Raw genomic sequence first — 25,369 nt, forward strand, 5'->3', positions numbered from 1 at the left:
TCCCCCTCTTCGAGAGGTAGAGATAATTATCAATAAATACTGAGGGAACTCAGAGACCAGTGCAGGTCCTCCTAATGCTGAGCGCGGGTCCCCTGGGCCCACTTTTCTTTCTCTATACTTTGTGTCTCTTTTCTTTTTTTTTTTTTTTTTGAGATGGAATCTCACTCTTTCACCTAGGCTGGAGCGCAGTGGTGCGATCTCAGCTCACTGCAATCTTTGCCTCCAGGGTTCACGCCATTCTCCTGCCTCAGCCTCCCGAATAGCTGGGACTACAGGCGCCCGCCACTGCGCCCGGCTAATTTTTTGTATTTTTAGTAGAGACGGGGTTTCACCGTGTTAGCCAGGATGGTCTCGAACTCCTAACCTCGTGATCCACGCCCCCTCACCCTCGGCCTCCCAAAGTGCTGGGATTACAGGCATGAATCACCGCGCCCTCTCGGCATCTTTTCTCAGTCTTTTGTCCCACCTGATGAGAAACGCCCACAGGTGTGGAGGGGCAGGCCACTCCTTCACTGGGAGGCAGTAATGTAAAAGGCAAACTACTGCTTTCCTAATAGCTCCTGAAAGCCAGGTTGGTTCTGCACTAAGGGGTTGAGTTGGCTCAAAATTCTACATTGGCCCTTAGAGAGGGGTGATCCAACCAAAATAGAATTGATCCTCATAATGATAGAAGTGGATTTTTTTTCTTTTTTCTTTTTTTTTTTTTTTTTTGAGACGGAGTCTCGCTCTGTCACCCAGGCTGGAGTGCAGTGGCCGGATCTCTGCTCGCTGCAAGCTCCGCCTCCCGGGTTTACGCCATTCTCCTGGCTCAGCCTCCCGAGTAGCTGGGACTACAGGCGCTCGCCACCTCGCCCGGCTAGTTTTTTGTACTTTTTTTAGTAGAGACGGGGTTTCACCGTGTTAGCCAGGATGGTCTCGATCTCCTGACCTTGTGATCCGCCCGTCTCGGCCTCCCAAAGTGCTAGGATTACAGGCTTGAGCCACCGCGCCCGGCCCCTTTTTCTTTTTTTTTAAACTAGATTTCAGTAATCAGAGGGAGAACTAGAACCCTAGCCCTGGCAACCCAAATCTAGCCTTGCGCTGTCAAAGTTGAGAAGTCCTGTAAGCACACCTGGCTCCAGTTTTCCTTATCTGTAAATGAGGGGATTGAACTGAGCTCCAAGGGCCCTACAATTCCTATAGGAGTCCTCTATTTTGCTAGAACGCCCCTCTCACCTGTAGTAGAAATGCACCGGGCTGAGGTGGCTGACCGTCGGCATGTAGGAATAGTAGAAGGAGCCATAGAGAAAGACAGACACCCAGAGCAAGAGGAGGATGGTGCAGAAGAGCACCCCAAACTGCAGCAGCAGCCTGCGGGCACGGCCTGCCAAGACTTGGCCCACTTCCTGGGCCCACAGTAAGGCAGGTACTGGAGGATCGTTGACCATGGCCGGGAGAGCAGGGTGTCTGGCCCCAGGTTCAGGCCTTGCGTTCCTAGCTGCTTTGCCACCTGGACGCCACCCCTGGCCATGGGATGCAGGAGGTGGTGGTTCCTGGAAAGAGAGAGGGGGGAAAAGAGTGACTCCTTTCCCCAGGGAAGTGGGGACAAAAAAGCTTACTGGACTGGCTTTGAGGAACGAGAGATAGCAGGATAGCAAAGTCACTGTTTCATATATACGGCCTTTCTCCAAATGATTGTGCCACTCAGCCAATTATCCCTTCCCTTTCCTCCACTGTGTTCCCTCCCGCCCAGTGCTAGATCTCCTCAGTGGAATTCCTTCTCCAGGCATTTGATTCTGGGACAAACCACCTTGATACTCATTCACAGCTATGTAACAAAGAATGAGCACCTTACAATTCTTACAAAGAGCTTCACACACACGGTGATACTGAATCCACACTGCTAGGCAGCTGCACGAAGAGAATGTGCGACTTGCCTAAGGTCATACGGCCAGACTTGAAACCAGTAGCCCAAGAGTAGCCACAATTGCTTCCCGAGTTTCTCCTCTCCGCCTCGAGCTGAGCTCGCTCCCCGATACGGCTGCGCCCCACGCCAGGCGGAGCGCCCTGCAGCCAACTGCCGCTTCCCGCCAGTCCCCTCCGGCTCAAGGGGTGGGCAAAGGGCCCGGAGCCCCCACCTAATCGTGCAACCATGGAAACCAGCCGGCCGGCTGCCACAGGGCGACCGACTCACCAGCCTCGCGCGCTGCCAGGGCAACCGTGAGACGGGACTTCCGGCTCCCGGGGAAGTCCCGCCCCTCTCCGGCAGCCGCTTTGGTAGCCCTGGGAGGCGGGGCTTCGGCCCAGGGCGGGGTTCAGCGCGGCGTCCGGCGCAGCGGGGCGGAGCCTTCACGGGCTGCGAGGCTGGCGTCTCCCTGCGCTCGCCGCTGGCTTTCTGTGCGGCAGGTTTGCCTCCGGTTACCGTGACCAAAGGGGAAAGACGCCTGCCTCCCTGCAGGCCCCAAGATATGCCCCAGGGGATGCGCTGACTGCAGCCTCCGCTTGGCCCTCCCTCGAGACTGCAATCACATCCCTCTGTGCACACCTTCACCACAGGCCATTTCACCGGCTAAGCGGGCAAGTGAGACGGTCATCCAGTTGGCGCTGATTTTTATCGCCCACAGCCCCTAGGCATCTAAGGCGGGGGCATTCGCCTAGAGCATGTTGCAGTCTGCGGCAACCTGGGCCTCCTGCGTTGTTGCGCAGGCAGATTAGTCCCCTGTTCCCAGCGTGGTAGCATTTCAGCTCCGCGTTTTGTGGACCTTCTCTCACCCTAACTGGATGCAGTCTTCAGAGTCCCCACAGCACATTATCTAGACTAGCTTTTGGCAAGTGGTATCTTCTATTTTGTAGACGTCTATTACCCCAGATAAAGTCCTTCAGAGGGCAAGGCCAGTGTTGTGTACATCTTTGCACACTGTTGCGGGCATGGGAAGTAATCTATTCAAAATGAATGAAATTCTTCAAACCAATCCACCACCCCCTACTTCACGCCAGCCCACCTATTTCCAGTATATTTCTGCTGACTGTCCCCACAAGTCCTCCTACCTCCTCTTTGTCCGGTCCTTTGATCTGGTCTCCGCACACCTCTTTTTCCCCAGCTTCCTCCTTTTGGTCTACCTTTTCTGTAGACATCTTCCTGACGAGCCTCTGCTGCCTCTGGATCTTCCACTGAGTCACTTGTGGCTAAGATGTGAAGTGGCAATCCAGACGCTGATACCTGTGGCGCATCACATTTTCCTGGATATGGAAAATGGAGGGTCCCTGGGAGAGAAACGAAGATTCAGGTGCTAAGTGCTGTGTCAGGGTAGAGGGAGGAAGGAAGGAGGGGGGCGACTGCCCAGCTGATGTCAGATTTTCAAATGAGCAGGGTCCCCCGCAGCCAGTACAGACTCCACTGCAGGGGCTGTCATAGGCCCAGACCACCCCATTTGAGAGGGGGAGTCGGCCTTGGCCTCAGCTCTGTTGGGGAGGGCTCTAGCCCAGACTCAGGATGCCTGCAATGGGGGAGGGGCAGGCAGTGAACCAGCGACAGCGGGGGTGTGCGCAGGGGATGCAGGCAGCTAGGCTCCCCCACTGGCCAGGCAGTTGGTATGTTCCAGGATCTGAGCAGCTCCTTCTAGCATCCTTCATCCTTCAGGTACCAGCCATCCAGGCAGTGCTTCAGCTGCAGAAACTGAGACCAGTCCTGGACGGACCTCTGGCCTGACCCTCCTCAGTGGCCTCCTTGCCTATAGTCACTGCTTCTGCATCAGATACTTTCAGCTGCAACTCCCTGCAGGGTGGGGCACCCATCTCAGGCAGAAGGTTTTGGTACCCTCCACTGACCCTACACCCAGGTCTGCTACTGCTGCTTGTGGCTTTAGGTGAGTAGGTAACAGCCTGTTTTTCTCCTGCTGGGGCTCACTGGAGCAGATAGAGGTGATGTACCCTCCTCATCAGGGTTGGTTGAGGTCTTCAGAGCTGGGAACACACATGGTTTGAAGGGCTGAAAAGTCTTACATCATTTGTGTAAGGTTTAACGATCTGTGGCCCAGGCCATGAGGGAGTTTGGGGAGCACCTCATCCCACCCTATTTTTTCCATGAGGAATACAGGGATGAGACAGTCCACTGGAGGAGGAGGAGGATAGGAGGGAAACAAAATATTGGGGTATGACCACAGCCTTGTAAAGGTTGGTGTGGAGTGAGCATGGAGGAGGGCCTCCAGCTGAGACGGTTCCCTGAGAGGTCCCTCTTTTTTTCCAGGATGAAAGGTGAGACCCCAGTGAACAGCACTATGAGTATTGGGCAAGCACGCAAGATGGTGGAACAGCTTAAGATTGAAGCCAGCTTGTGCCGGATAAAGGTAGGTGGGACCCTGGCTGGCTCTCCCATTAGTTGGCCAGGCCGTGCTGTGCTGCAGGTTCCCAAAGCTCAGGATAAGAGATGCGTTCTTTCCTGCACTCCCTGAGGTCAGGGGAGGAGTCTGGGGCCCTGCAGAGAGCTGTCCCCAGGTCTCTGTGGGGGATGAGGAATAAGACAGTCATAAGGAGCCCTGGAGATGGCAAGAGAACCCATTTGGGGAGGGAGGCTGCAGTCCCCTTTAGAGGTCCTGGCTAACAGTACCCCTCCTGGCTGTCCCAGGTGTCCAAGGCAGCCGCAGACCTGATGACTTACTGTGATGCCCACGCCTGTGAGGATCCCCTCATCACCCCTGTGCCCACTTCGGAGAACCCCTTCCGGGAGAAGAAGTTCTTCTGTGCTCTCCTCTGAGCTCCCCTGTCCCTTCTCACAACTCCTCCCTTTTCCCTCTCCTGGGCCCTTCCTTAGGTCGGTAATTGTCGTGAGCCCCTGAGGCTCCCTGCATCCCATCCCTAACCCTTGCCTGACCATGTGAGGTTATCTGAAGCACAAGGCCCACCCTCATCTGTCGACCCCATTTCCTTCCACCTTTGTGGCCGACCCCAAGCACCCCAGAGATATGAGGCACCCTTTGCTCCACCCACAGCAGGGCCCCGTCAGACTGCCAGCGTCCTGCCCACTTCCTTTGATGACCCGCTCAGACAATGGAGAGAGGGATGGGCCAGGTTCTAGCTCTCAGTCTCACCTGGAGCTACTGGAGAGTAAAGCCATTTGAAGAATAAAGTCATCCAGAGCCTCAGGACAGCTCCTGTGTTAGAATTCTTGGGGGGAGAGGATCATCAAGCAATAGATCTGCCATACCCAGGGAATAGAGCCAATCAAAACAGGCTAGACATTGTCAAGGATCGGAGAAAAGCCGGGTCGGGGGATGGCGGGCGCGAGAGAGCGTCCACAGTGGAAGAATTAAGTACAACAGACGCTCAAGAGGCTGCGGAGAACAAACACACACACACAAACGTGCATCGAAGCCAAGTTAAAAGGTAAACAGGCCGAAGAGGGTGGATTTAGGGGAGGGTGCGGGAGTGCAGTCGTACAGCAGAGGAACTCTTAGAGGGGGAGGGGCGGAGCTTGGCTTCAGTTACCCCGACTGGAGCCGGTTTTATATCTAAGATGGCTGCGCCCACAGCCGCTCCCATTCCAAGATGGCCGTACCAACATGGCGGCCCCCACGTCAAGGAGTTTACCGTACAGGGCGTCTCTTAAAATGGCGGCCCCCAGGGAACCGGCGTTCTCAATATGGTCCCTTCCACCCTCTTCTGGTCTCAAAATGGCTGCCCCTTCCTTCTCCAAGTCGGGGCCCGCGCCCTGCGACCCTGAAATCGGAATTTCGATGTCCTCCCCATTAAGCCGAAGGCACACGGGCGGCCATAACGAAGAATCACTAAACAAGGGGACCCCAGGAAGCACAGTGTGGCCGACGCTGGTCGCATGGATCTTGCAAGGGAATCTAGGTTTCTACATCTTGCCAAGCTTTGGAGCGGAAATATTAGCGGCGGGGGGTTAACCCCCAGCGATGTCCGTCTCGGTGCACCGCTCCTCAGTCGCTTCCTGGTCTTCCCAGGAGCTGGATAAGCCTGAAATTGCTCAGTTTGGGTTTCCTAGTAGAACTGGGGCTTGTTTTTACTTTCATTTTCCCCTTAGGCCGACTCAGCCACATCAGCCAGAAAGCTGTGGCCCCACGCCTAATGTGCCTTGCGGGAGTCCAGCATGCTGTTTGGGCAAGGACCAAACTTAAGGCTTAACATGTCATGGTCATCTCCAGGACTCAAACATGGCGGAGGTTGACGAACACCAGAATGCCTCCTAGACTCTTTTCCTTCCAAGGGTGCACAGAGCCGAGATGGCACCAGGGCCAAAGCAAAGAACGTAACAATCCCAGTATGTGTGCTCCTGGTAGAGTCAAGGTCCCCTAAACTCAGGGACGCATCCTTCTGAGGAAAAGTCTGGGCTAGCTGTTTTGTGCCTGGATATACTTTGGGAAGGGAGGCTGCTTTGAAATAGTAAGGACAGCTGATTACCTCCAGCTTCCAGGTACCTTTGCACAGAAGACAGCAAAGTGGAGAGAGGAAACCAAAGGAAGAAAGGGTGTTATCATCAGCAACTGAACTTAGCCTCCTCCTAAGGATATTTTCATGAATTCCAGGGACTCCCAAGCAGCTTTTTACTGCTGATGGCAACTTCTGAGCTCTAAGTCCTGGAGAGCTTCTAATTAATTCCCTCATCCTAGAGATGAACAAACAGAAAAGTTTGCCCTCCTGGAGTGGGATCCTACCCCCATTCTGTTGAGGAGGAGCCTCAGTTCCTTCTTGGCACCGTGAAAATTCCAGGAAGGATCAATCAGATCCGTTTTAATCCCTGTATCCTGACAATGGCACATATCAGGCACCCAAATACCCAATGAATGGATTGTACTGTACATGCTTAAATGACAAATGCGGCAATGGCAGGGACCAAGCACCTTGCTTCCTCGTCCCCACTGTATCACGGTGTTGGGCAAATTCCAGGGGAGTAAGTCAAATTTTCCACAACAGCTCAGACATGATTTTAAAAAAAAACAAAAAACAAAAAACAAAATTGGAGTGTTTAATAAATGTAACCTTGATTTTTAAAAAAGCCGCTGTTGGGCCAGGTGTGGTGGCTCACACCTGTAAACCCAGCACTTTGGGATGCCGAGGCGGGCAGATCATCTGAGGTCAGGAGTTCCAGACCAGCCTGGCCAACATGGTGGAAACCGTCTCTACTAAAAATACAAAAATTAGCCAGTGTGGTGGTGGGTACCTGTAATCCCAGCTTTTTGGGAGGCCAAGGTAGGGAATCACTTGAACCAGGGAGGCAGAGGATGCGGTGAGCCGAGATCGCGCCACTGCACTCCAGCCTGGGCAACAAGAGCGAAACTCCATCTCAAAAAAAAAAAAAAAAAACCAACAACGAAAAAACAAAGCGCCTCTCTTCAGTTTTTCTGCACACTCTATGTTCCTACCCATCAGATGATAACTGCAAGGCTGCAGCACTAGTTGGGAAAAAGGGGTTTAAGAAGTTACTAGAGACCAGGTATGAGCTATGATTAACCACTTAAAAAAATGATTAATTAGCTGTAACAGCAACTTTAAATGTTCTAAAGAATAGATGGCGGCCGGGCGCGGTGGCTCAAGCCTGTAATCCCAGCACTTTGGGAGGCCGAGACGGGCAAATCACGAGGTCAGGAGATCGAGACCATCCTGGCTAATACGGTGAAACCCCGTCTCTACTAAAAAATACAAAAACTAGCCGGGCGAGGTGGCGGGCGCCTATAGTCCCAGCTACTCGGGAGGCTGAGGCAGGAGAATGGCGTAAACCCGGGAGGCGGAGCTTGCAGTGAGCTGAGATCCGGCCACTGCACTCCAGCCTGGACGACAGAGCCAGACTCCGTCTCAAAAAAAAAAAAAAGAATAGATGGCTACCAAAATCAAGGGTGGCCTAAAGGGTACAAAGCCGTAAACCCAGGTATCTGAATCTGTGTCACATAGAAGGTGGGACTTAGAGCAGTATCTATATCAATACTACTACTCCTTCAGAACACTGGGTGTCATGAGTTGTGGTATCTGAGCTTTAAGACCCTGACCATTTATTAGAAACCGCTGTTAGGATCAGTTCAGTGCTAATAAATGGTGGCTGGGAGCGGTGGCTCACACCTGTAATCCCAGCACTTTGGGAGACCAAGGCGGGCAGATCACGAGGTCAGGAGTTCGAGACCAGCCTGGCCAATATGGTAAAACCCTGTCTTTACTAGAAAAAAAAAAATTAGCTGGGCCTGGTGGCACACATGTGTAGTCCTAGCTACTTGGGAGACTGAAGCAGAAAAATCGCTTGAACCCAGGAGGCTGAGGTTGCAGTGAACAGAGTGCGTGCCACTGCACTCCAGCCTAGGTAACGGAGCGAGGATCCGTCTCAAAAAAAAAAAAAAAAAAAAAAAAAAAAAGCAATGATGCTGTTGTAAATTTAAGTTACTGTCTCATTCTCCAAATTCACTGGAAAATAACCCCCATCAAACTTCTGTTGGATGAGTGGGCTTTCCCCCTAGCAGTAATTATTCATTCATATACTTATTTGGCTCCACAACGGAACTTTACACTTTAACTTCAAGCATCCAACTGGTTTTTGCATAGACCAAATACAAAGGTCATGAGTTATAATTTATTTTCTTATACTTCAATGGCTCAACTCTTGGCCTAAGCAAGCACTAAATAAGACTAATAACTACCCACCCATGTCAACTGACTGCATGGCTGGCTCCCAAGTGAAGGCATGGTAGAATAGGGAGGGAACGGCAGCCACCATGCAAGAGAGTCCTCCTTGGTTGGAGCCCATGCAACCTGAGAAAGAGGCATTAAAACATGAATAAATAACCCAATGACGCCCTCCACCCCAGTCAGTGCAGCCACAGGAGATAGGGTGAATTCAATCCAAATGGTTATTTATTCTAAAACTGGAAGCTACTTTGCCTACATTTTCGCCAGAATGGTGTAATGAGAACAGGGGAGGAAAAAGTTACAGATGTAAACAATGACACAGTTACATTTTTTTTTAAATGGTAAAACCCTTTTTTACTGGCCACTTCCAAGAATGCTTTACAGGTTGTGCAAAAACATTTACAGGCTCCATGTGGTGTTTTTCTCACAAGCTTTCCTGTCTACAACTACAACAGACGTCTGATAAAACACAAAAAGTGTCCTAAGGAAAACAAGGCTACGGATTCCTCTGGTTACCATAATCCACATTTTCCCCCTTAACAAAGTTTTTCATAATAAAAAGACAGAAACAAAACCCAGACATCTACTGTTGTTGCAAATGATCTCTTGAACTAAACCAACAAGGATGTGGCAGTTTCACTTTCCACCCACCTAGAAAAAGTTTTGTAAAAAAGATGACTTTCTAGTGTCAAATATCAACAGCAAGTACCTCCCCTAATCCCTGCTGGGAAAAAACCTAACTTGATTTAGTTTAGTCCCCTTGCCCCTGAGGGCCCTAGCATCCCCATCCATGTCACAGACTACAAGAAAGATGCTATTCGCAGGACTAAACATCTGAAAAGGGGTGGCAGCCACTACCTCAGGAAATTCAATTTTCTATTATAACATAATCTTGCCCTAAGGGAATTTCTTTGGGCTCGTTTTTACCTCCTTGCCTTGACATTATAAGCAAAGCTTTCTCAAACTCCCTTAATAATAATACAAAGTTAATGTATTACAGAAAAATTCATGCAATCACTCCACTGCCACACACAAATCCATTTGAGGACACTGCAGGGAAGCAGTGCCAAGAGAAAGGACATGACTATGAGAAAGCAAACCCGCAGCCCTGTTCCAGCCTTGGGGTCAGAGGTATTTGGGTGGAAGGGTGTGTCATGACAGACAGAGACACTGGAAGGCAGAATAAGGGTCTGTACACCTGAACAAGGGCTGCAGGGCAGTAACAGTGGGAGGAGGAGAGGAAGACCAAATCAGCACACAATTTTAAAGAGAGCTGCCCAGGTGAGGAAATGGAAGTGAAGCATTTTCTAGTGGCACAACCCAGATTTTCTCACTAGGAAGTGCTGCAGTATGTGGTGTCTGCTGAGTAAGCTCTCAGCTGACAGTGCTGAGCAGAAGGATGAATAAAAACTGAAGCTAGACAATGGAAAAGCATTCCATATCCCACCCATATTCTTGAACCCAGCAACCTACAGCTGTCTATCAAGAACTGGGAGGATATTGGTAAAGTCACAAATGAAACTATCCCAAATGAAGTCTCTTGGCTAGAGGCCTCTCTGGGGACACACAGGGAAAGCGCCCCAAAAGGAATTTTGTTTCTAGAAGTCAGGAAGGGGTGCTCCCTTTCACACGCACGTTTACACACGTTCACACTCACTCTTCCCAAGGTTCAGCAGCCCCACTGAGCTGCCTCCCGCCCCCCACCCTCCCCTCTTCTATCCACTCTCTACCTGTGTATCAAAAAAACCAGCAGGGCACGAGCCCTCCACACTGTAGAAAATAGTTGCTAGTTGCTATTCTCAGCACCTGGGCCTGGGAGCCCACACCACAGGATTCACCTATATACATATCCCGCTGCAGTGAAAAGAATCCTGCTGTGTTTTCGTGTGAGCTGAAACCCTGAGAAACGTTCCTTCTCTCGCACTGTAAGAGGACACTCTAACAGGGATGATTTCAGAGACCTCCCACCTCTTTCAACCTTGGAAGACAGAGACTAGAGACTGGCAAATCATAATCTTCAGGCTGAGGGCTGCAATCCCATTCTCCCCAAGATTTTATGGGAATTAATCAATGTGTTTATAGAGGGGGCAGGCTATTCTGCTCTGCAATCAAGGACAGTCCCCAGGCTTTCTTGGCCTGGGAATCCTGCATAATAGAACCACCCGCTGGCAGTCTCCATGCCTCAGCCAAACAGCACAAAGGCACACGAAAATGGAGAGTTGGGACACTGTAAGCCTCCCAGCCCACCAGACCACATATCCCAAAAGGGAAAGGTCGGTAAAGAAAATACAAACGGTTAGTTGGTGCAAGTGATTGATAAGAGCCAATCGTTTATTTTCACTGCCCCAGTCACAAGCTCTCCCCCGTCCCGACTCCTGCCTGCTCCTACCTGCTGTGGAGAGCACCCTTGCACTGCCTCCCCACTCTCCCCACACCACCTCATCACTCTCCTTTACTTGGCTGCCAGTCCAGCTGCCTCAGAATGTCAGAAGGGTGCCATTTTCAGTTCTTTTCCTGTCTGACTGCAGGGTATAGAACAGGCAGCCCTAAGTGCTGCTTTCTGCGCAAATGTTTTTTGATTACAAATCTCTAACTAGGTTTGAAATGTTTTATAGAATAAGACAATATTCTTTTCAACAAACTTTAAAAAAAATGTACAGTTTCGTTGTTTCCACCGCCCCCCCCCCCCACCCCCGGCTTAGCCCCCCCCCCCCCCCACCACCCCTCCCCGGCAGCTCAGCCCCACCCCGACAGCCCCTGTTTTCCTTGGTTGTGTTTTGCGGGGGTGCCTGGCACCCCCAGAGATTCAGCTTCATGGCTGACAGGTGACCATGGCAGGGGCTTCACCGATACCCTTGGTAACCGTAGTAGTTCCTGTAGTATCGGTCTCTGTCCTGGGGGTGGTGGTAGTAGTAACTCTGCCACTAGAAGAGAGGGGAAACCCCATCACTTGGAGCCAGAGCTGGCTGAGGATGAAGAGGCACAACATTCATCCTTCTGCTCCTGCCCCCCGTTCACCCTGTATCTATCCCAAGAAGATACTCACATCCCGATTGTATTGTCTGTAATAGTCTCTGTATCTGTTGTACTCATAATCTCGCCCGTAAAATCGATCATAGTCTCCCCTGTATCGATCATAGAAATTACGGTAACCCTGAGAAAGAAAAAGAAAAAGGAGTGAAGATTTATGGGTTTTTGGCGCATGACCCACTGCGACCCCCTTTTAAATGGGACACATCTTAGCTCGATATTATAAATTGGTTTAATTTTCCCATAGTAAATCTTCCAGAACATATTAAATGGGCAAAACCCTAAGCCCTAAGAAAACAGGCAAACCACTCTGCTCCCCTAAGCCAATAGGAATGGCTCTCACAGCCCAGAGTGAGGAGCAGAAGGAGAGCTGCACTCACCCCTCTGTTTCCAGGCTGCCCCCAGTACTGCTGCCCGTAGGCCCGGTTGTCGTAGCCTCGGCGCTGCCCGCCCACTGGAAGAGAAATGGAGAGCGCGCTCAGACAGCTGGCATGGGGTCCTGGCTCCACGTCTGGGTGGAAATCAAAAAGTCGGAGCCAAAGGCAATTCTGGGGGAATATGAGGCCTGCTTCGGCCAGGCTCACGTATGTTAATCAAAGCACCAGCCAGGAGCTTTTAAAAAGTCTGAGGGGGGAGGGCAGAGGAACAGAGACACAAGAAAACCAAGCCACTTTGTTTTTGAACCTCCCCAATTCCTGTAAAACATTTAAGATGGCAAAAGGATACATGGCAGAGTTAGAAACATAAAGAAAAACTGCCATTCATAGAATCGCAGACTTTCAGCCCTGGAAGGGATTTCAGATGTCATATAACCCATACCTATCATTTTATGCAAAAGAAACAAAGTTTCTGTCATCAGCTCCTCAAGGGCCGGAACTGTCAGCATTTATAGTACCTAGCACATAGCAGGCACTCGAAAATTCTGCTGACTTAACAGTGGCACACACACATACACACACATTTTTAAAGAGCAGTGAATGCACACTGGGGTTTTAACTGACAAACTAGACATTCAGGGGGAAATTAATTCTACTAATAGCCTAACTTGCTTGGTTAACTTCCTCCCCCGATAAAAAAACACTGAATAAAGCATTCACTTTCTTGTCTATACAGTTAGGATGATCGAAATGACAGAGGAGCAAGAAAACTGAAGATGAGAATCTGATTTAACTGCACAAATCCTTCAGATAGGAACAGTGACACTGCGAACCCATGTGTTAAAATGAAAACTAGACAGATGAGAGAGCCCAAGCATTGCTTTTCAAAGAAACAAATACTTTTGTGAAAAGTAATTCTTTTTTTAAAAAGAGGATTTTTGTTGTCAAAGAATTATGGAAAAAGCACAAGAAAAAGGCAGGGATAAAGAACACAGGAAGAAATAAGCTCCATGAAGAAGGCACATCCCTATTGTTAATGACCTGACTTGGTTTCCTTGGCCTTCCCTTGCACATCTTGCTGTACTAAGCACAAAGAATGGACAGAAGCAGGGGGGCTGGCAGGTCCCCAGGACTCACCATAGCCTTGGCCCCGGCTTCGGTTCTGCCGGTTACGCTTGTTTCGGTTGTTTCGGCGGTTTGTCCGCTTCTCGGAGGGGGGCAGAAGCTTCCTCGCCTCCTCCTTGTACTTAGTGACAATGGGCTGAGCTTCCTCCTTCTCCAGCTCCCCATATGTCACCTCATCCATATAGTCGCATTTTTCAGGCAAAGAGAAGTTGGCTATAAGAGTAAGAGAGAAGCTTGTGGGCCTGAAAAGTGCATAGATGGGTAAGAACTCATTACGAAAACTCTACTACAAGAAGCATATGACTTCCTATGCCTCACCTATTACTGCACAAAAATGTGCTAGGTTCATACCCACTCACATCTCAATAATGACATTAACTTTTTCTACTCTAAGTTTTCTCTAAATTGTAACAGACCCAGGCAATAGATTTACAAGTTCTCAACTGATCTATAATAAATTAGGAGTGAACTGGGTTAAAGTTTCTTATCAGGACAGAAGCAGGTAACCAGAGGCTAAAAGTAACTGAGAAAGTTTTGGTGTTGGTCAGATAAGATGCTAAGAAATAACATTTTTTTTTTTTTTTTTGAGACGGAGTCTCGCTCAGTCGCCCAGGCTGGGGTGCAGTGGCCGGATCTCAGCTCACTGCAAGCTCCGCCTCCCGGGTTCATGCTGTTCTCCTGCCTCAGCCTCCTGTGTAGCTGGGACTACAGGCACCCGCCACCGCGCCCAGCTAAGTTTTGTATTTTTAGTAGAGACGGGGTTTCACCGTGTTAGTCAGGATGGTCTCGATCTCCTGACCTCGTGATCCGCCCATGTCGGCCTCCCAAAGTGCTGGGATTACAGGCGTGAGCCACCGCGCCTGGCCAGAAATAACATTTTAAAAAGAGACTCAGTGATGGCCAGGCATGGTGGCTCGCGCCTGTAATCCCAGCATTTTGGGAGGCCAAGGCAGGCAGACGGCTTGAGGTCAGGAGTTCGAGACCAGCCTGGCCAACATGGTGAAACCCTGTCTCTACTAAAAATACAAAAATTAGCCAGGCATGGTGGCATGCGCCTGTAATCCCAGCTACTCGGGAGGCTGAGTGCCACTGCACTCTGGCCTTAGTGACAGAAGAGAGACTCAATGAGAAACTGACCCAAGCCTAAAGGCATCTGCTCATCTATACAAGAAAAGAAGACAAGAGTACAAGGGCTCTCATTTACCACCTGTCCATGATAGGCCAGCACATCTGCCAGTCTCTGGACGTCAAGTTCAGAAGCTGAGTCCCCGTGGAAATTCAGTTCAATGGGGCTCTTGTGATTCTTAGATGAATACAGTTGGCCCTCAGTTTTATAAAACTGAGCTACATTTCTCTGAGTGCCTAAGTATGAGTTATAGACTGGCATAGTTCATTCTGAGTAAACTCTGAGGATCTGGCTCATAGATGTGCAAACCAGTTCCCATGCCTGGGGAATTATCAGAATTTGAAGAGCAAACAGTTGATAGAGTAGGTGGGATGTCAGGAACTAAAGGCAGCAAGGGGGAAAAAAATCACATTTTAACGGAATAGTAGGAGGATCAATCAAAATATTAATTAATATTTCTTTCTTGTGTAGACATTACTCTCTGTCTTATGTATTGCATTACAGACTTCAGCCAAATTAACAAACAAAACATAAACATAATGTGATACCAGAAATCAAGTTACACCAATGAGATCATTCACTCCAACTGCTGTATTTTAATTTGAACCACAATAATCTCTCCCTGCGGCCAGGCGCAGTGTCACACACTTGTAATCCTAGCACTTTGGGAGGCCGAGGTGCAGTGGATCACCTGAGGTCAGGAGTTTGAGACTAGCCTGATCAACATGGCAAAACCCCGTCTCTACTAAAAGTACAAAAATTAGCTGGGCGGGTGCCTGTAATCCCAGCTACTCAAGAGGCTCAGGCAGGAGAATCGCTTGAACCTGTGAGGCAGAGGTTGCAGTGAGCCGAGATCGTGCCACTGCACTCCAGCCTAGGTGACAACAGGGAGACTCTGTCTCAAAAAAAAAAAAAAAAAGCAGCCAGGCGCGGTGGCTCAAGCCTGTAATCCCAGCACTTTGGGAGGCCGAGACGGGTGGATCACGAGGTCAGGAGATCGAGACCATCCTGGCTAATACGGTGAAACCCTGTCTCTACTAAAAATACAAAAAAAAAACCTAGCCGGGCGAGGTGGTGGGCGCCTGTAGTCCCAGCTACTCGGGAGGCTGAGGCAGGAGAATGGCGTAAACCCAGGAGGCGGAGCTTGCAGTGAGCTGAGATCCAGCCACTGCACTCCAGCCTGGGCGACAGAGCAGGACTCCGTCTCAATAAAAAAAAAAAAAAAAAAAAGCAGAGTAAGAAATGTAGACAGGCTGGGCGCGGTGGCTCAAGCCTGTAATCCCAACACTTTGGGAGGCCGAGACAGGCGGATCACAAGGTCAGGAGATCGAGACCATCCTGGCTAACATGGCGAAACCCCGTCTCTACTAAAAACACAAAAAATTAGCCGGGCGAGGTGGCGGCGCCTGTGGTCCCAGCTACTCGGGAGGCTGAGGCAGGAGAATAGCGGGAACCCGGGAGGCGGAGCTTGCAGTGAGCTGAGATCTGGCCACTGCACTCCAGCCTGGGCGACAGAGCGAGACTCCGTCTCAAAAAAAAAAAAAGAAATGTAGACAAACAGTAGATGTACCAGAAATATTTACTTAACAAATAACTGATTCACAGAAGCCTCTCCGTTGAGTTTAAATCACCCTACGGTCACTATTTTCCTTTCTTCTTTTTTTTTTTTGAGATGGGAGTCTCCCTCTGTTCAGGCTGGAGTGCAGTGGCACAATCTCAGCTCACTACAACCTCCACTTCCCGGGTTCAAGCAATTCTCTGCCTCAGCCTCCCAAGTAGCTGTGATTACAAGTGCCCACCACCATGCTTGACTAATTTTTTTTGTATTTTTAGTAAAGACAGGGTTCCACCATCTTGGTTAGGCTGCTCGTGAGCTCCTGACCTTGTGATCCACCAGCCTCAGCCTCCCAAAGTGCTGGGATTAGAGACATCAGTCACCGCGCCCGGCTCACTATTTCCCTTTCTGTATCTTTTTCAAAACGAGTCAAGGCGGCTGGGTGCAGCGGCTTATGCCTGTAATCTCAGCACTTTGGGAGACCAAGGCAGGCAAATCAACTGAAGTCAGGAGTTCCAAGACCAGCCTGGGCAATATGATGAAACACCGTCTCTACTAAAAACACAAAAATTAGCTAGGCATGGTGGCACATGCTTGTAATCTCAGCTACTTGGGAGGCTGAAGCAAGAGGATCGCTTGAACCCAGGAGGTAGATGTTGCAGTGAGCTGAGATCACACCACTGCACTCCAAGCTGGGCAACAGGGTGACACTCTGTCTCAAAACCAAACCAAACCAAACCAAAACAAACCAAGAAAACAATGAGTCAAGGGGTTACTGCTTCTCTCTGCTCATTCATTCACCTACAAGTGCTTGTAACCATTAAGTTCCTCTTTAGATTTATATTTTAGATGTAGAGTGTCACTCCAGGTGCTAAGAGGCTTCAATAAGGTGTGCACTGACCAGGGATAAAATCTCTCTCTTTAACTTGTACAATTTTAGCCCACTGCTATGGTTTGAGTTATGTCCCACCAAAGTACAAGTGTTGGAAACTTAATCCCCAATGAGCAGTGTTGAAAGGGTGGGACTTTTTTTTTTTTTTTTTTAGACGGAGTTTCGCTCTATCGCCCAGGCTGGAGTGCAGTGGCCAGATCTCAGCTCACTACAAGCTCTGCCTCCCGGGTTCACGCCATTCTCCTGCCTCAGCCTCCCAAGTAGCTGGGACTACAGGCGCCCGCCACCTTGCCCGGCTAGTTTTTTTTTTTGTACTTTTTAGTAGAGATGGGGTTTCACCATATTAACCAGGATGGTCTCGATCTCCTGACCTCGTGATCCGCCCGTCTCGGCCTCCCAAAGTGCTGGGATTACAGGCTTGAGCCACCGCGCCCGGCCAAAAGGGTGGGACTTTTAATGTGAGCTGGTCTTGAGGGTTCCATCCTCATGAATAGATTAATGCCGTTATTGTGAGAGCGGCTTTGTTATAAAAGCAAGTTCTCTCACATTTGCCCTCTTGCCTTTTGCCCTCCTGCCACGGAATGATGCAGCAAAAAGGACCTCATCAGATACCAGTGCTGTGCTCTTGGACTTCCCAGCCTCCAGAACCATGAGGGAAATAAACCTCTATTACATTTGTAAATTACAAAGTCTGTGATATTCGTTATAGCAGCAGAAAATGGACTAAGACACCCACCTTTCATCTCCAGCATTATAGATTCAGGCACATCATCTCCCTCTACTTCCTTCCTCAATTCCAGCCTCTTCTTCCAGTCTTCCTCATTAGGGACAACCACCACCACTTTCCGAGAAAAGGTCTTGAACAGTAATAGCTTCCGCCGTTGGCCAGAATTGTACACATTACACTAAGAACAGGAGGAATAACTGATGTTTTGGAAGAAAATTATCACTCAAATTTAACCAAAAGAATCAGTATCAGCCAGGCACAGTGGCTCACGCCTGTAATCCTAGCACTTTGGGAGGCCAAGGTGGGCAGATCATCTCAGGTCAGGAGTTCAAGACCAGCCTGGCCAACATGGTGAAACCTCATCTCTACTAAAATACAGAAATTAACTGGGCATGATGGCGGGTGCTGTAATCCCAGCTACTCAGGAGACTGAGACGGGAGAATCGCTTGAACCCGGGAGATGGTGGTTGCAGTGAGCCGAGATTGCACCACTGCACTCCAGCCTGTGTGGTGGCCGAGCAATATTCCATCTTCAAAAAAACAAAAAAGGCTGGGTGCGATGGCTCAAGCCTGTAATCCTGTAATCCCAGCACTTTGGGAGGCTGAGGCAGGTGGATCATGAGGTCAGGAAATCAAGACCAACCTGGCTAACACGGTGAAACCCTGTCTCTACTAAAAATACAAAAAATTAGCCAGGCATGGTGGCGGGCGCCAGTAGTCCTAGCTACTCCGGAGGCTGAGGCAGGAGAATAGTGCGAACCTGGGAGGTGGAGCTTGCAGCGAGCCGAGATCGCGCCACTGCACTCCGGCCTGGGCAACAGAGCGAGACCCCATCTCCAAAAAAAAAAAAAAGACTCAGTATCTTTGGTAACTCAGAAGACATGAGATGAGGGATCAATACACATGATCTTCTTTAACTTTTCAAACTACATGACAGGTATCCTGTTTTGCTCATCAGGGAAACTGAGGTTCAGAGAGGATAAAGGACTTATCCAAATTACAAACCAGAATGTGGTGGAGCCAGGAATTCAAATGAGTTCCAACTCTTTCCATTGTTTTTATTACATGTTTTAGAGCCTGGGTCCATATATTTTCAGGTAAAAACACTAATCAGGGGTACCCCTGAGTTCAAAAAACATTGCAACCATTAACACACAACCAGATGATCATAATTAGGTAAGCTGATTCTGTTCCTTAATTCAGTCTCTCTTTATATACACACCCCACATTGACTCTAGGCAATTTTATCAGTTTAATACCTGATCAAGAATAAAGTTCCTCTTTGTCCGGGAAGCAATCTGGACCAGCTTACTAAGGCACTGGGAGGCTTGCTGAACTAAAAGGTCTCGGCTTTTGGGGTCCATCTCTGGCTCCTCGAGCCCCTTCATCTGATTAGTTTGAGAAGTGGTGAAAAAAAAACACACAAGTTATATATCAAGTTAGAGCCCAAGAGTCACTGGTACATGTCACCTCTTCAAATACTGAAATCTATGATATCATTCTATTCCTGTTCTTCAGTGCTGTGAATGTTGTCCATTTCCTGCAGTAGTCATTTCCAGTCTTAACCTGGATGTATTTCAGATCTTATGTGCTTTCAGAAATGTGACAACACAGCAAAGAAAAACAAAAATAAACCCACCTAAAACACACAGAGAGAAAAATCTCATTTCTCTATTTATGGGACCCTTGTTCTCAGACACCTGAAACTAACTCTCCATTAAAGATAGGTTATAAGAGTCCCTTGGTATCTGAAGAGCAAATACTGTATCTGACAAATATCCCCAACAGCAACTAACCCTCATTTGATTGAGCACAGTCTCAGCTCCCAGGACATTATATCTTTTCTCAGGGTTTTCTTTTGCGTATTTCAGTGCCCACTGGGTCTTTCCAGATCCCGGTAGTCCCACCATCAGAATAACCTGCAAAACACAGAACCAGAAATATAATGAAAGATAAGTGAGGGTCATGTTTATCAAATCCAATTTAAGAACATTCTCCCATTCCTGTTTGGTAATGCTCTGAGACCTGGGAGAGAATATGCACCCACCTCTGCAAAGCATACAACCTCGGTGTTTGTATACTGTTTGGCATACCTCACATTCCTCTATGGTCTTGGGAGGGACTGCAGTGCGCACACGCTCCTCAACAGGCACAGCATGAATGAACACAAACTCTTCTGGTGGTGGGAAGAAGGGCTCCTCCTTCTGACCAAAGTTTAATTCTACAACACAATTTTTGCAGAGGACATGGGGTAGAAGGGCCCGGTCTGCCAGGGATTCCTTGTTGATCCAGAACGCCACACCTAGGTCTTCTCCATTCTTGGAGAAGGAAAGTTCTACTTCTTCAGTCTCAAAATTCTACAATGACAAAGGACAAGAGCACTTATTGGCTGACAAGGCTTCAGGTTGATTAAACTTTACAATTTAATCTTTTTTCACACAGACTGCTGCACAATTTCACACAGACTAAGTGAGCCATGCATCATATGCATAAAAGCCAATAGTTGATGGGAAGCACAGTGAATTCCCAGTGCCCTCTATCCACTCCTTGTTATGACCCGCGACTTTCAGGAGCACTCACAGCAAAGCAGCCAATAACATCATTCTCCCCAAAAGTCTGGCCAAATTCCTCAAACTGTCCATTTTCTGCCTTGAGTCCTCGTCCATCGAAACCGTAAGAGAATTCATCTTCACCTAGAACAGTCAACAAATTAGTTACCTACATCCGGACTTGCCACAGAGTAAGCAATATGGTAGTAAACACTAATGAAGAAGTTAAAGAAATAACCTTACCAAGCTGTGGACGGGAAAAATCAACAGACCACCCAACTCGAAGGAGAGAGACCTCCGTGCAGCCTTCTTTCATTGGGAGATTCTGGGTTACCTGGCCAAGTCAGAAAGGGAACTATTAGATATTGTGACCAACTGAGTAGCAAACTCGGAGTTAGAAAGACACGATTTTTATACAAACTGAAAACGACAATTATCTCAACATCAGAATAACAGTCACTGAACTGAAAGCCACAGGGATCAATTTCTTGGTTACTGAAACTAAGGTTCTTGTTAAAGCACAGTGCTTTTACCTACCTGCACTAATAAAAGCCTGATTGGACAGAAGTCCAGTATACATAGGTAGTAGTTTAATGAATAAATGAAAGGTCTTTTAAAAAAAAATCTTTGTTCCTCGGCCAGGTGTGGTAGCTCACGCCTATAATCCCACCACTTTGGGAGGCCAAGGCGGGCGGATCACCTGAGCTCGGGAGTTCAAGACCAGCCTGACCAACATGGAGAAACCCCATCTCTACTGAGAATACAAAATTAGCCGGGTGTGGTGGTGCATGCCTGTAATCCTAGCTGCTACTTGAGAGGCTGAGGCAGGAGAATCACTTGAACCTGGGAGGCAGAGGCTGTGGTAAGCCGAGATGGTGCCATTGGACTCCAGCCTGGGTAACAAGAGCGAAACTCCGTCTCAAAAAAAAAAAAAAAAAAAATAATAATAATAATCTTTTTTTTCTCCCTAAGAACTGTAACTATCCAGGAACAAATGAATGAATGGTCTTAATGAGCTACCTTTGCCTCAAAGCAGACTTTTCCCTTTGTCACTCCGTAAGTACTCCTTGCCCCAGACCAAAGGGTGGGGAACTTCTCTGAGAAAAGGGGCTGCCCTCCATAGCGGTCTTTGCTCACTTGAAAATGCAGATCCGAGGTATCTGTAAAGAAAGAAGCAATCAGTTTACTCCAATGTCCAATACTTGTAAGCCACCAACAGAGCACAAGTGTAGCCAGTTGTTGAAGTGGATACAAAGTCTCATAGAATTTATAGGCTATGAAGTTTTAATCTCCAAAATCACTTTTAGGAGATTAGTTAAAAACCACAATCTGTCTGCCTTATACATACACGTGTCCAGGTTCACAAGAGTTTGATCCTCCTCCTCATCTTTTGCCTCTTCTTCAGGAGGCAGTGGAGACTTTGAGCTATATATGTAAGATAGAAAAGAAACACAATGTAAACAAAGTCCTCTTCTTTGAGAGGTGTGTGTATGACATTATGTCCATTTTAAACTATCAGTGAATATCAAATCCCAGCAGACAGCTTTTTTCAATAAATGAGAAAGGGCAATAGGAGTTTCCATGGTAGATGCAATCTAAAACTCATGCCTATAAAAACCTATTCCATTTTGAATCCACCCTCCTTCCAGTCTCTCCAGTCAATACCAGGTATACCAAAATCAGAGCAGACACTCCCTTCAAGTAAAGGGACTGTTTCCCTCACCGGCTGTGGTAAGCCTCCTCTCGGAATTCATAGTAAGCTCGGCCATGTTCATCCTTCTCATCCCGCTGTCTCTTTACCCCCCGCCGCTCACCATCTGAGCCTGCTGGTTTTGACTTTTCACTATCTTGGTCATCTCCTACAAAAACGAGGGAAAGAAAATCAGCAGTTTTCATACTGGAGTGTAGAATAAGCTCAGAACTAATAGACACTAACAGGGAATCTGAGAATCTGTCTGATCAAAACAACTAGGTTATTCCCACTACATTCACAGAACATTTTATTTCTAAAGATCATCTTTCTGTCATTGGCTGTGATTTTATTTTATTTTTTAAAAAAGGGACATGGGCTAATTACAGTCAAGCAGTAGATAAAAATTGGACAATTTTTGCATTCTAAATTTATCCACTTAAATCAGGTCAAACTTGCAGATTTCCCCAACAATATGACATAAAAAATATCCCCTAGGTCTCTAAAAAAACTTCAAAGGCTAATTTGACTCTTGTCAGATCTAGATTTAAGGTAGGCAGTTAATACGTATTTTGTAACACTTTTCCACAACTTCATGATACAGAGAAGCCTCAATTTTTCTTTTCCCTTTCCTGCTTTGAAATGCACAGCCAAATGGACTCAAGTGCATTAAACATAGTTGTATTTTTACCAGGGACTTCTACTGAAAGTTGTAAGAGCAAACCACTAAGTCATAAGAGATCCATAAATAATACCTCATCTATACTGCACATAATTTGGGGCAGAAAGGTGGTGTTGTAGATTTAGCAACATTCTCTACTAGAGGAAAAACCCTGGAATTTTTCCCTAGGCTTTTGCATTTTGCAACGCTAAAGTTTTTAATAATAATTTCTTTAAAAATCTTTTATCCTTCAATATATATATTTTTGAGATGGAGTCTTGTTCTGTCATGCCCAGGCTGGAGTGCAGTCTTGTGATCTCGGCTCACTGCAACCTCTGCCTCCCGGGTTCAAGCCATTCTCCCACCTCAGTCTCCCAAGAAGTTGGGATTACAGGCACCCGCCATCACGACCGGCTAATTTTTTGTATTTTTACTAGAGACAGGGTTTCACCATGTTAGCCAGCCTGGTCTCGAACTCCTGACCTCAGGTGATCCACCCGCCTGGCCTCCCAAAGTGCTGGGATTACAGGCGTGAGCCACCACACCCAGCCTATCCTTCAATATTTTTATCTGCTCTTTAGGATACACATAAGTCAAAGGTTATGTAATGGGATTTTTGTTCCAGGACACAGGACAAACAATCTGCAAGTTGCACGTGATTGTTGTACAATGGGTTCAGACTCTCGGTTAGTGGCCTAAAAAAATGACTAACAAAAGAACTAAGGCCACCCACCTTATAGTAAGACTTATCCTCCCTACTCTGACATAGTGTTATGGATCAGTTGTAATCATCCAATCACTTCAAAAGAAAGGAGAAAGGTCACTAACTCCCTGGGGCAATTCTACAACACACTCTTCCACAAGCTTACTCAACGGACCCACCAGCACCTCAATCATTACCAGTCAGGAAACGAGGGACCTGAAATGTAAAAGGCTAGCACCAGGTATTCAGCAAATCTACAAACATGCCCATCCACGGACTCAGTGGGAGAATTAAAATGTAATCATAATCCAAGCAAGATAAAAACCCTAGCCAAGTAACGTTAACTAACTCTAAATGCACATGATTAACGTTTTCTCTTCACTGGTTAACTATTAAACTCGACAGTGTTACACTAGAAGCTCTCCCCTACAGCTCAAAGAAGAGCAAAGTTGGATTTTCAGATTCTCTGGCTCAAGCTCTGGTAACATGCTTTTAACTGAGCGGACTTTGACGGACTTCGATTTTCGCTTAACATTTTTACGGTGAAAAAATTAACAGGTAGCCCAAAGGCCTGACCCTCTAACCGTGGGCCTAGTTCTCCGTGTAATCCCCAATTGCTTAGCACGTTCTCAACTAAGAAAAATATAACAAGCACCGTGGGAGACTGTTCCACAGGTAGCTCACAAGCAGTTCGCATACAAAATCACTCACTGCCATCCACTATCACCAAGGAACCAAGTTAGGCAGGAACCTTCCTCCTGCAAAGAGTAGGACCACGAGAGGCGGCCTAACCCCTCAGAAAGGTGGGTAGAGAATGAAAGGCATTCCATCAGATGGCACTTTGAGGCAAGCGAAAGCAAGGACTCGGACCCCGCGGTGCAGGGCGGGGTGCTAGATCAGGGGAGCAGCCGGCAGGTTGGAGCCGGGCTCGGCTGCCAGCTCCTCACCCTGTTCCTCCGCGGCCTTGTCACCCGGCACCTCGGATCCCGGCGTCTCGTCCCCGCTCCGTTCCTCGGGTTCGTCTTCCTCCCCCTTGCCGGGGCCCTGCTCTTCGCCACCATTTACGCCGCCTGACCCGACCGTGGTTTCCACCGGCTTCTCGGAAGCATCTGGCTCGGCCGCGGCCTCCATGGCTGCCGCCTCCGGGGGCTCCGGCGGCGGCTGCGCGGCCTGACCCAAGGCCTGAGTAGGGGGTGGCTCCTCGTCCTCGTCCTCAAGCAGCGCCTCCTCGTCCTCCTCCTCCTCCTCTTCGTCCTCCTCCTCCTCCCCGCCCGGGCCGCCGCCCGACGCGGCCACAGGCCGAGGCTCCGCCTTGCAGGCCCCGCCGGGCCCGGCCCCGCCGCCGCCGGCCTCGTCCTCGAGCATCTCGGCGTCCAGCGCCTCCTGCAGCCGCTGCGCCAGATCCACTTTGAGGCCGCGCGAGTCCAGGCCCCGCCGCTGCAGCTCTGACCGCAGCTCGGTCACTTTCAGCCGCTTCACCTCCATCGCCGCCGCCGCCTCCTCCGCCTCCCGCCGCCTCCTCCCCTGCGAACCGTCGACCGAGTCCGACCGCGCAGGCGCCGCCGCCGCCGCCCGCCTCCGCCTCACGCGCCAGCACTAAGCCCGCGCGAGCGAGCGCACGCACGCAGGAGCGGAGGCCGCGCACGGTCCCACTGCGCAGTGTTTGCTTCTGCTTCCTCTCCCCTCCCCCTTTCGGCTCACGGAGCCCAAAACAACGCCGCGGGGAGCTGTTTCCCCTCCAGGCCTTCGGTTCCCCAGCCACGGACAGGCGCGCGCGGAGGACGACGGAGTTCCTCCCGCTTCCTCCCGCCTCCTGGCGTCCCCGGGCCAATCGCCGCCGGTGCTTTTACCGCGCAGCCGCAGTGGAGTCCAAGACGAGCAAGGCTGGCTGCGGCTCAAGTGCCTCGTAGCACGGAAGCGTGTGCGCGCCGGTCTTTCTGTACTTCCAGCTGGGGGGTTCTGCGCAGCCGCGCGGAGCTCCCTGATGCCATTGCCCCTCCCACTACTGTTACTTCCGTCTCACTTCCAATTGCTGAGGCGTCTTAGGGGTCGCTAGCCTCTTTTTCCTACTGTCTGTCTTGCAGCAGTAACGACAAAAAAAGTCAAAAGAGAATGTGTTGCAACATGTAAGCCTACTAGCAATTGTGTTTCTGGCTAGGAAGCAAAAGGACTCCCCAGAACCAAGAAATACAGTAATCACGGGCCCTCCTTTTTTCGCAATGCCTCAACTTCTACCCAGCAACTGAGGCCTTGACCCCGCCCTTTTTCTCTTATTGGACAACTTGAATCGTCATTTGCCGTTCCGATTGGTCATCCATGATCGT

General features: G+C 49.0%; 3 protein-coding genes across 12 annotated transcripts in view; 1 reads left to right on the forward strand and 2 right to left on the reverse strand.

The window, feature by feature from the left end:
- BSCL2 (BSCL2 lipid droplet biogenesis associated, seipin) overlaps nt 1-5,533 on the reverse strand; it is a 21,718-nt gene extending 16,185 nt beyond the window's left edge. For 2 of the 7 annotated variants that reach the window (XM_009185827.1, XM_009185826.1), the window contains exons 1-3: nt 5,067-5,533; nt 3,028-3,243; nt 1,216-1,532 (exon numbers count right to left, since the gene is read on the reverse strand). In XM_009185827.1, the coding sequence (XP_009184091.1) occupies nt 1,216-1,532; nt 3,028-3,114 (404 nt within the window). In that variant the 5' untranslated portion in view covers nt 3,115-3,243; nt 5,067-5,533. Of the gene's footprint in view, nt 1-1,215; nt 1,533-1,916; nt 2,258-3,027; nt 3,519-5,066 lie in introns of those variants that run through there. The other 5 variants (XM_031653645.1, XM_009185824.3, XM_009185823.4 and 2 more) reach the window with 4 other exon arrangements.
- GNG3 (G protein subunit gamma 3) lies at nt 2,428-17,320 on the forward strand. 3 transcript variants are annotated; one of them, XM_009185830.4, is made up of 4 exons: nt 2,428-2,560; nt 3,620-3,845; nt 4,226-4,325; nt 4,604-5,120. In XM_009185830.4, the coding sequence occupies exons 3-4, from the start codon at nt 4,227-4,229 to the stop codon at nt 4,730-4,732; spliced, it is 228 nt and encodes a 75-aa protein (XP_009184094.1). In that variant the 5' UTR covers nt 2,428-2,560; nt 3,620-3,845; nt 4,226; the 3' UTR covers nt 4,733-5,120. The 3 variants fall into 3 exon arrangements, 1 of the variants encoding a protein (XP_009184094.1); XR_002516955.2 differs by lacking the exon at nt 2,428-2,560 and adding an exon at nt 17,306-17,320 and having other exon boundaries at nt 3,731-3,845; nt 4,604-5,361; XR_002516954.2 differs by lacking the exon at nt 2,428-2,560 and adding an exon at nt 6,023-6,925 and having other exon boundaries at nt 3,731-3,845; nt 4,604-5,361.
- Nucleotides 8,814-24,856, reverse strand: HNRNPUL2 (heterogeneous nuclear ribonucleoprotein U like 2). Of its 2 annotated transcripts, XM_003909685.3 has the most exons (14): nt 23,993-24,856; nt 21,715-21,850; nt 21,340-21,416; nt 21,012-21,151; nt 20,235-20,325; nt 20,023-20,135; nt 19,536-19,799; nt 19,239-19,361; nt 18,702-18,830; nt 17,452-17,620; nt 13,155-13,355; nt 12,021-12,094; nt 11,657-11,764; nt 8,814-11,534 (listed from the first exon to the last, which is right to left on the reverse strand). In XM_003909685.3, the coding sequence occupies exons 1-14, from the start codon at nt 24,528-24,530 to the stop codon at nt 11,454-11,456; spliced, it is 2,244 nt and encodes a 747-aa protein (XP_003909734.1). In that variant the 5' UTR covers nt 24,531-24,856; the 3' UTR covers nt 8,814-11,453. The 2 variants fall into 2 exon arrangements, 1 of the variants encoding a protein (XP_003909734.1); XR_004177575.1 differs by lacking the exon at nt 12,021-12,094 and having other exon boundaries at nt 11,518-11,534.
- Nucleotides 24,857-25,369: the final 513 nt, after the last annotated feature.

Source organism: Papio anubis, chromosome 12 (assembly GCF_008728515.1).
Source record: "Papio anubis isolate 15944 chromosome 12, Panubis1.0, whole genome shotgun sequence".
Taxonomy (NCBI): domain Eukaryota; kingdom Metazoa; phylum Chordata; class Mammalia; order Primates; family Cercopithecidae; genus Papio; species Papio anubis.

What these genes read in the sequence shown, in the direction of transcription:
- GNG3 (XM_009185830.4), top strand. Translation starts at nt 4,227, where the DNA reads ATGAAAGGTGAGACCCCAGTGAACAGCACTATGAGTATTGGGCAAGCA. An exon ending in CCAGCTTGTGCCGGATAAAG is followed by an intron (nt 4,326 to 4,603) that starts GTAGGTGGGACC and finishes TGGCTGTCCCAG; the next exon opens with GTGTCCAAGGCAGCCGCAGA.
- HNRNPUL2 (XM_003909685.3), bottom strand. Translation starts at nt 24,530, where the DNA reads ATGGAGGTGAAGCGGCTGAAAGTGACCGAGCTGCGGTCAGAGCTGCAG. An exon ending in TTTTTCCCGTCCACAGCTTG is followed by an intron (nt 20,136 to 20,234) that starts GTAAGGTTATTT and finishes TGACTGTTCTAG; the next exon opens with GTGAAGATGAATTCTCTTAC. An exon ending in AGACCATAGAGGAATGTGAG is followed by an intron (nt 19,362 to 19,535) that starts GTATGCCAAACA and finishes TGTGTTTTGCAG; the next exon opens with GTTATTCTGATGGTGGGACT.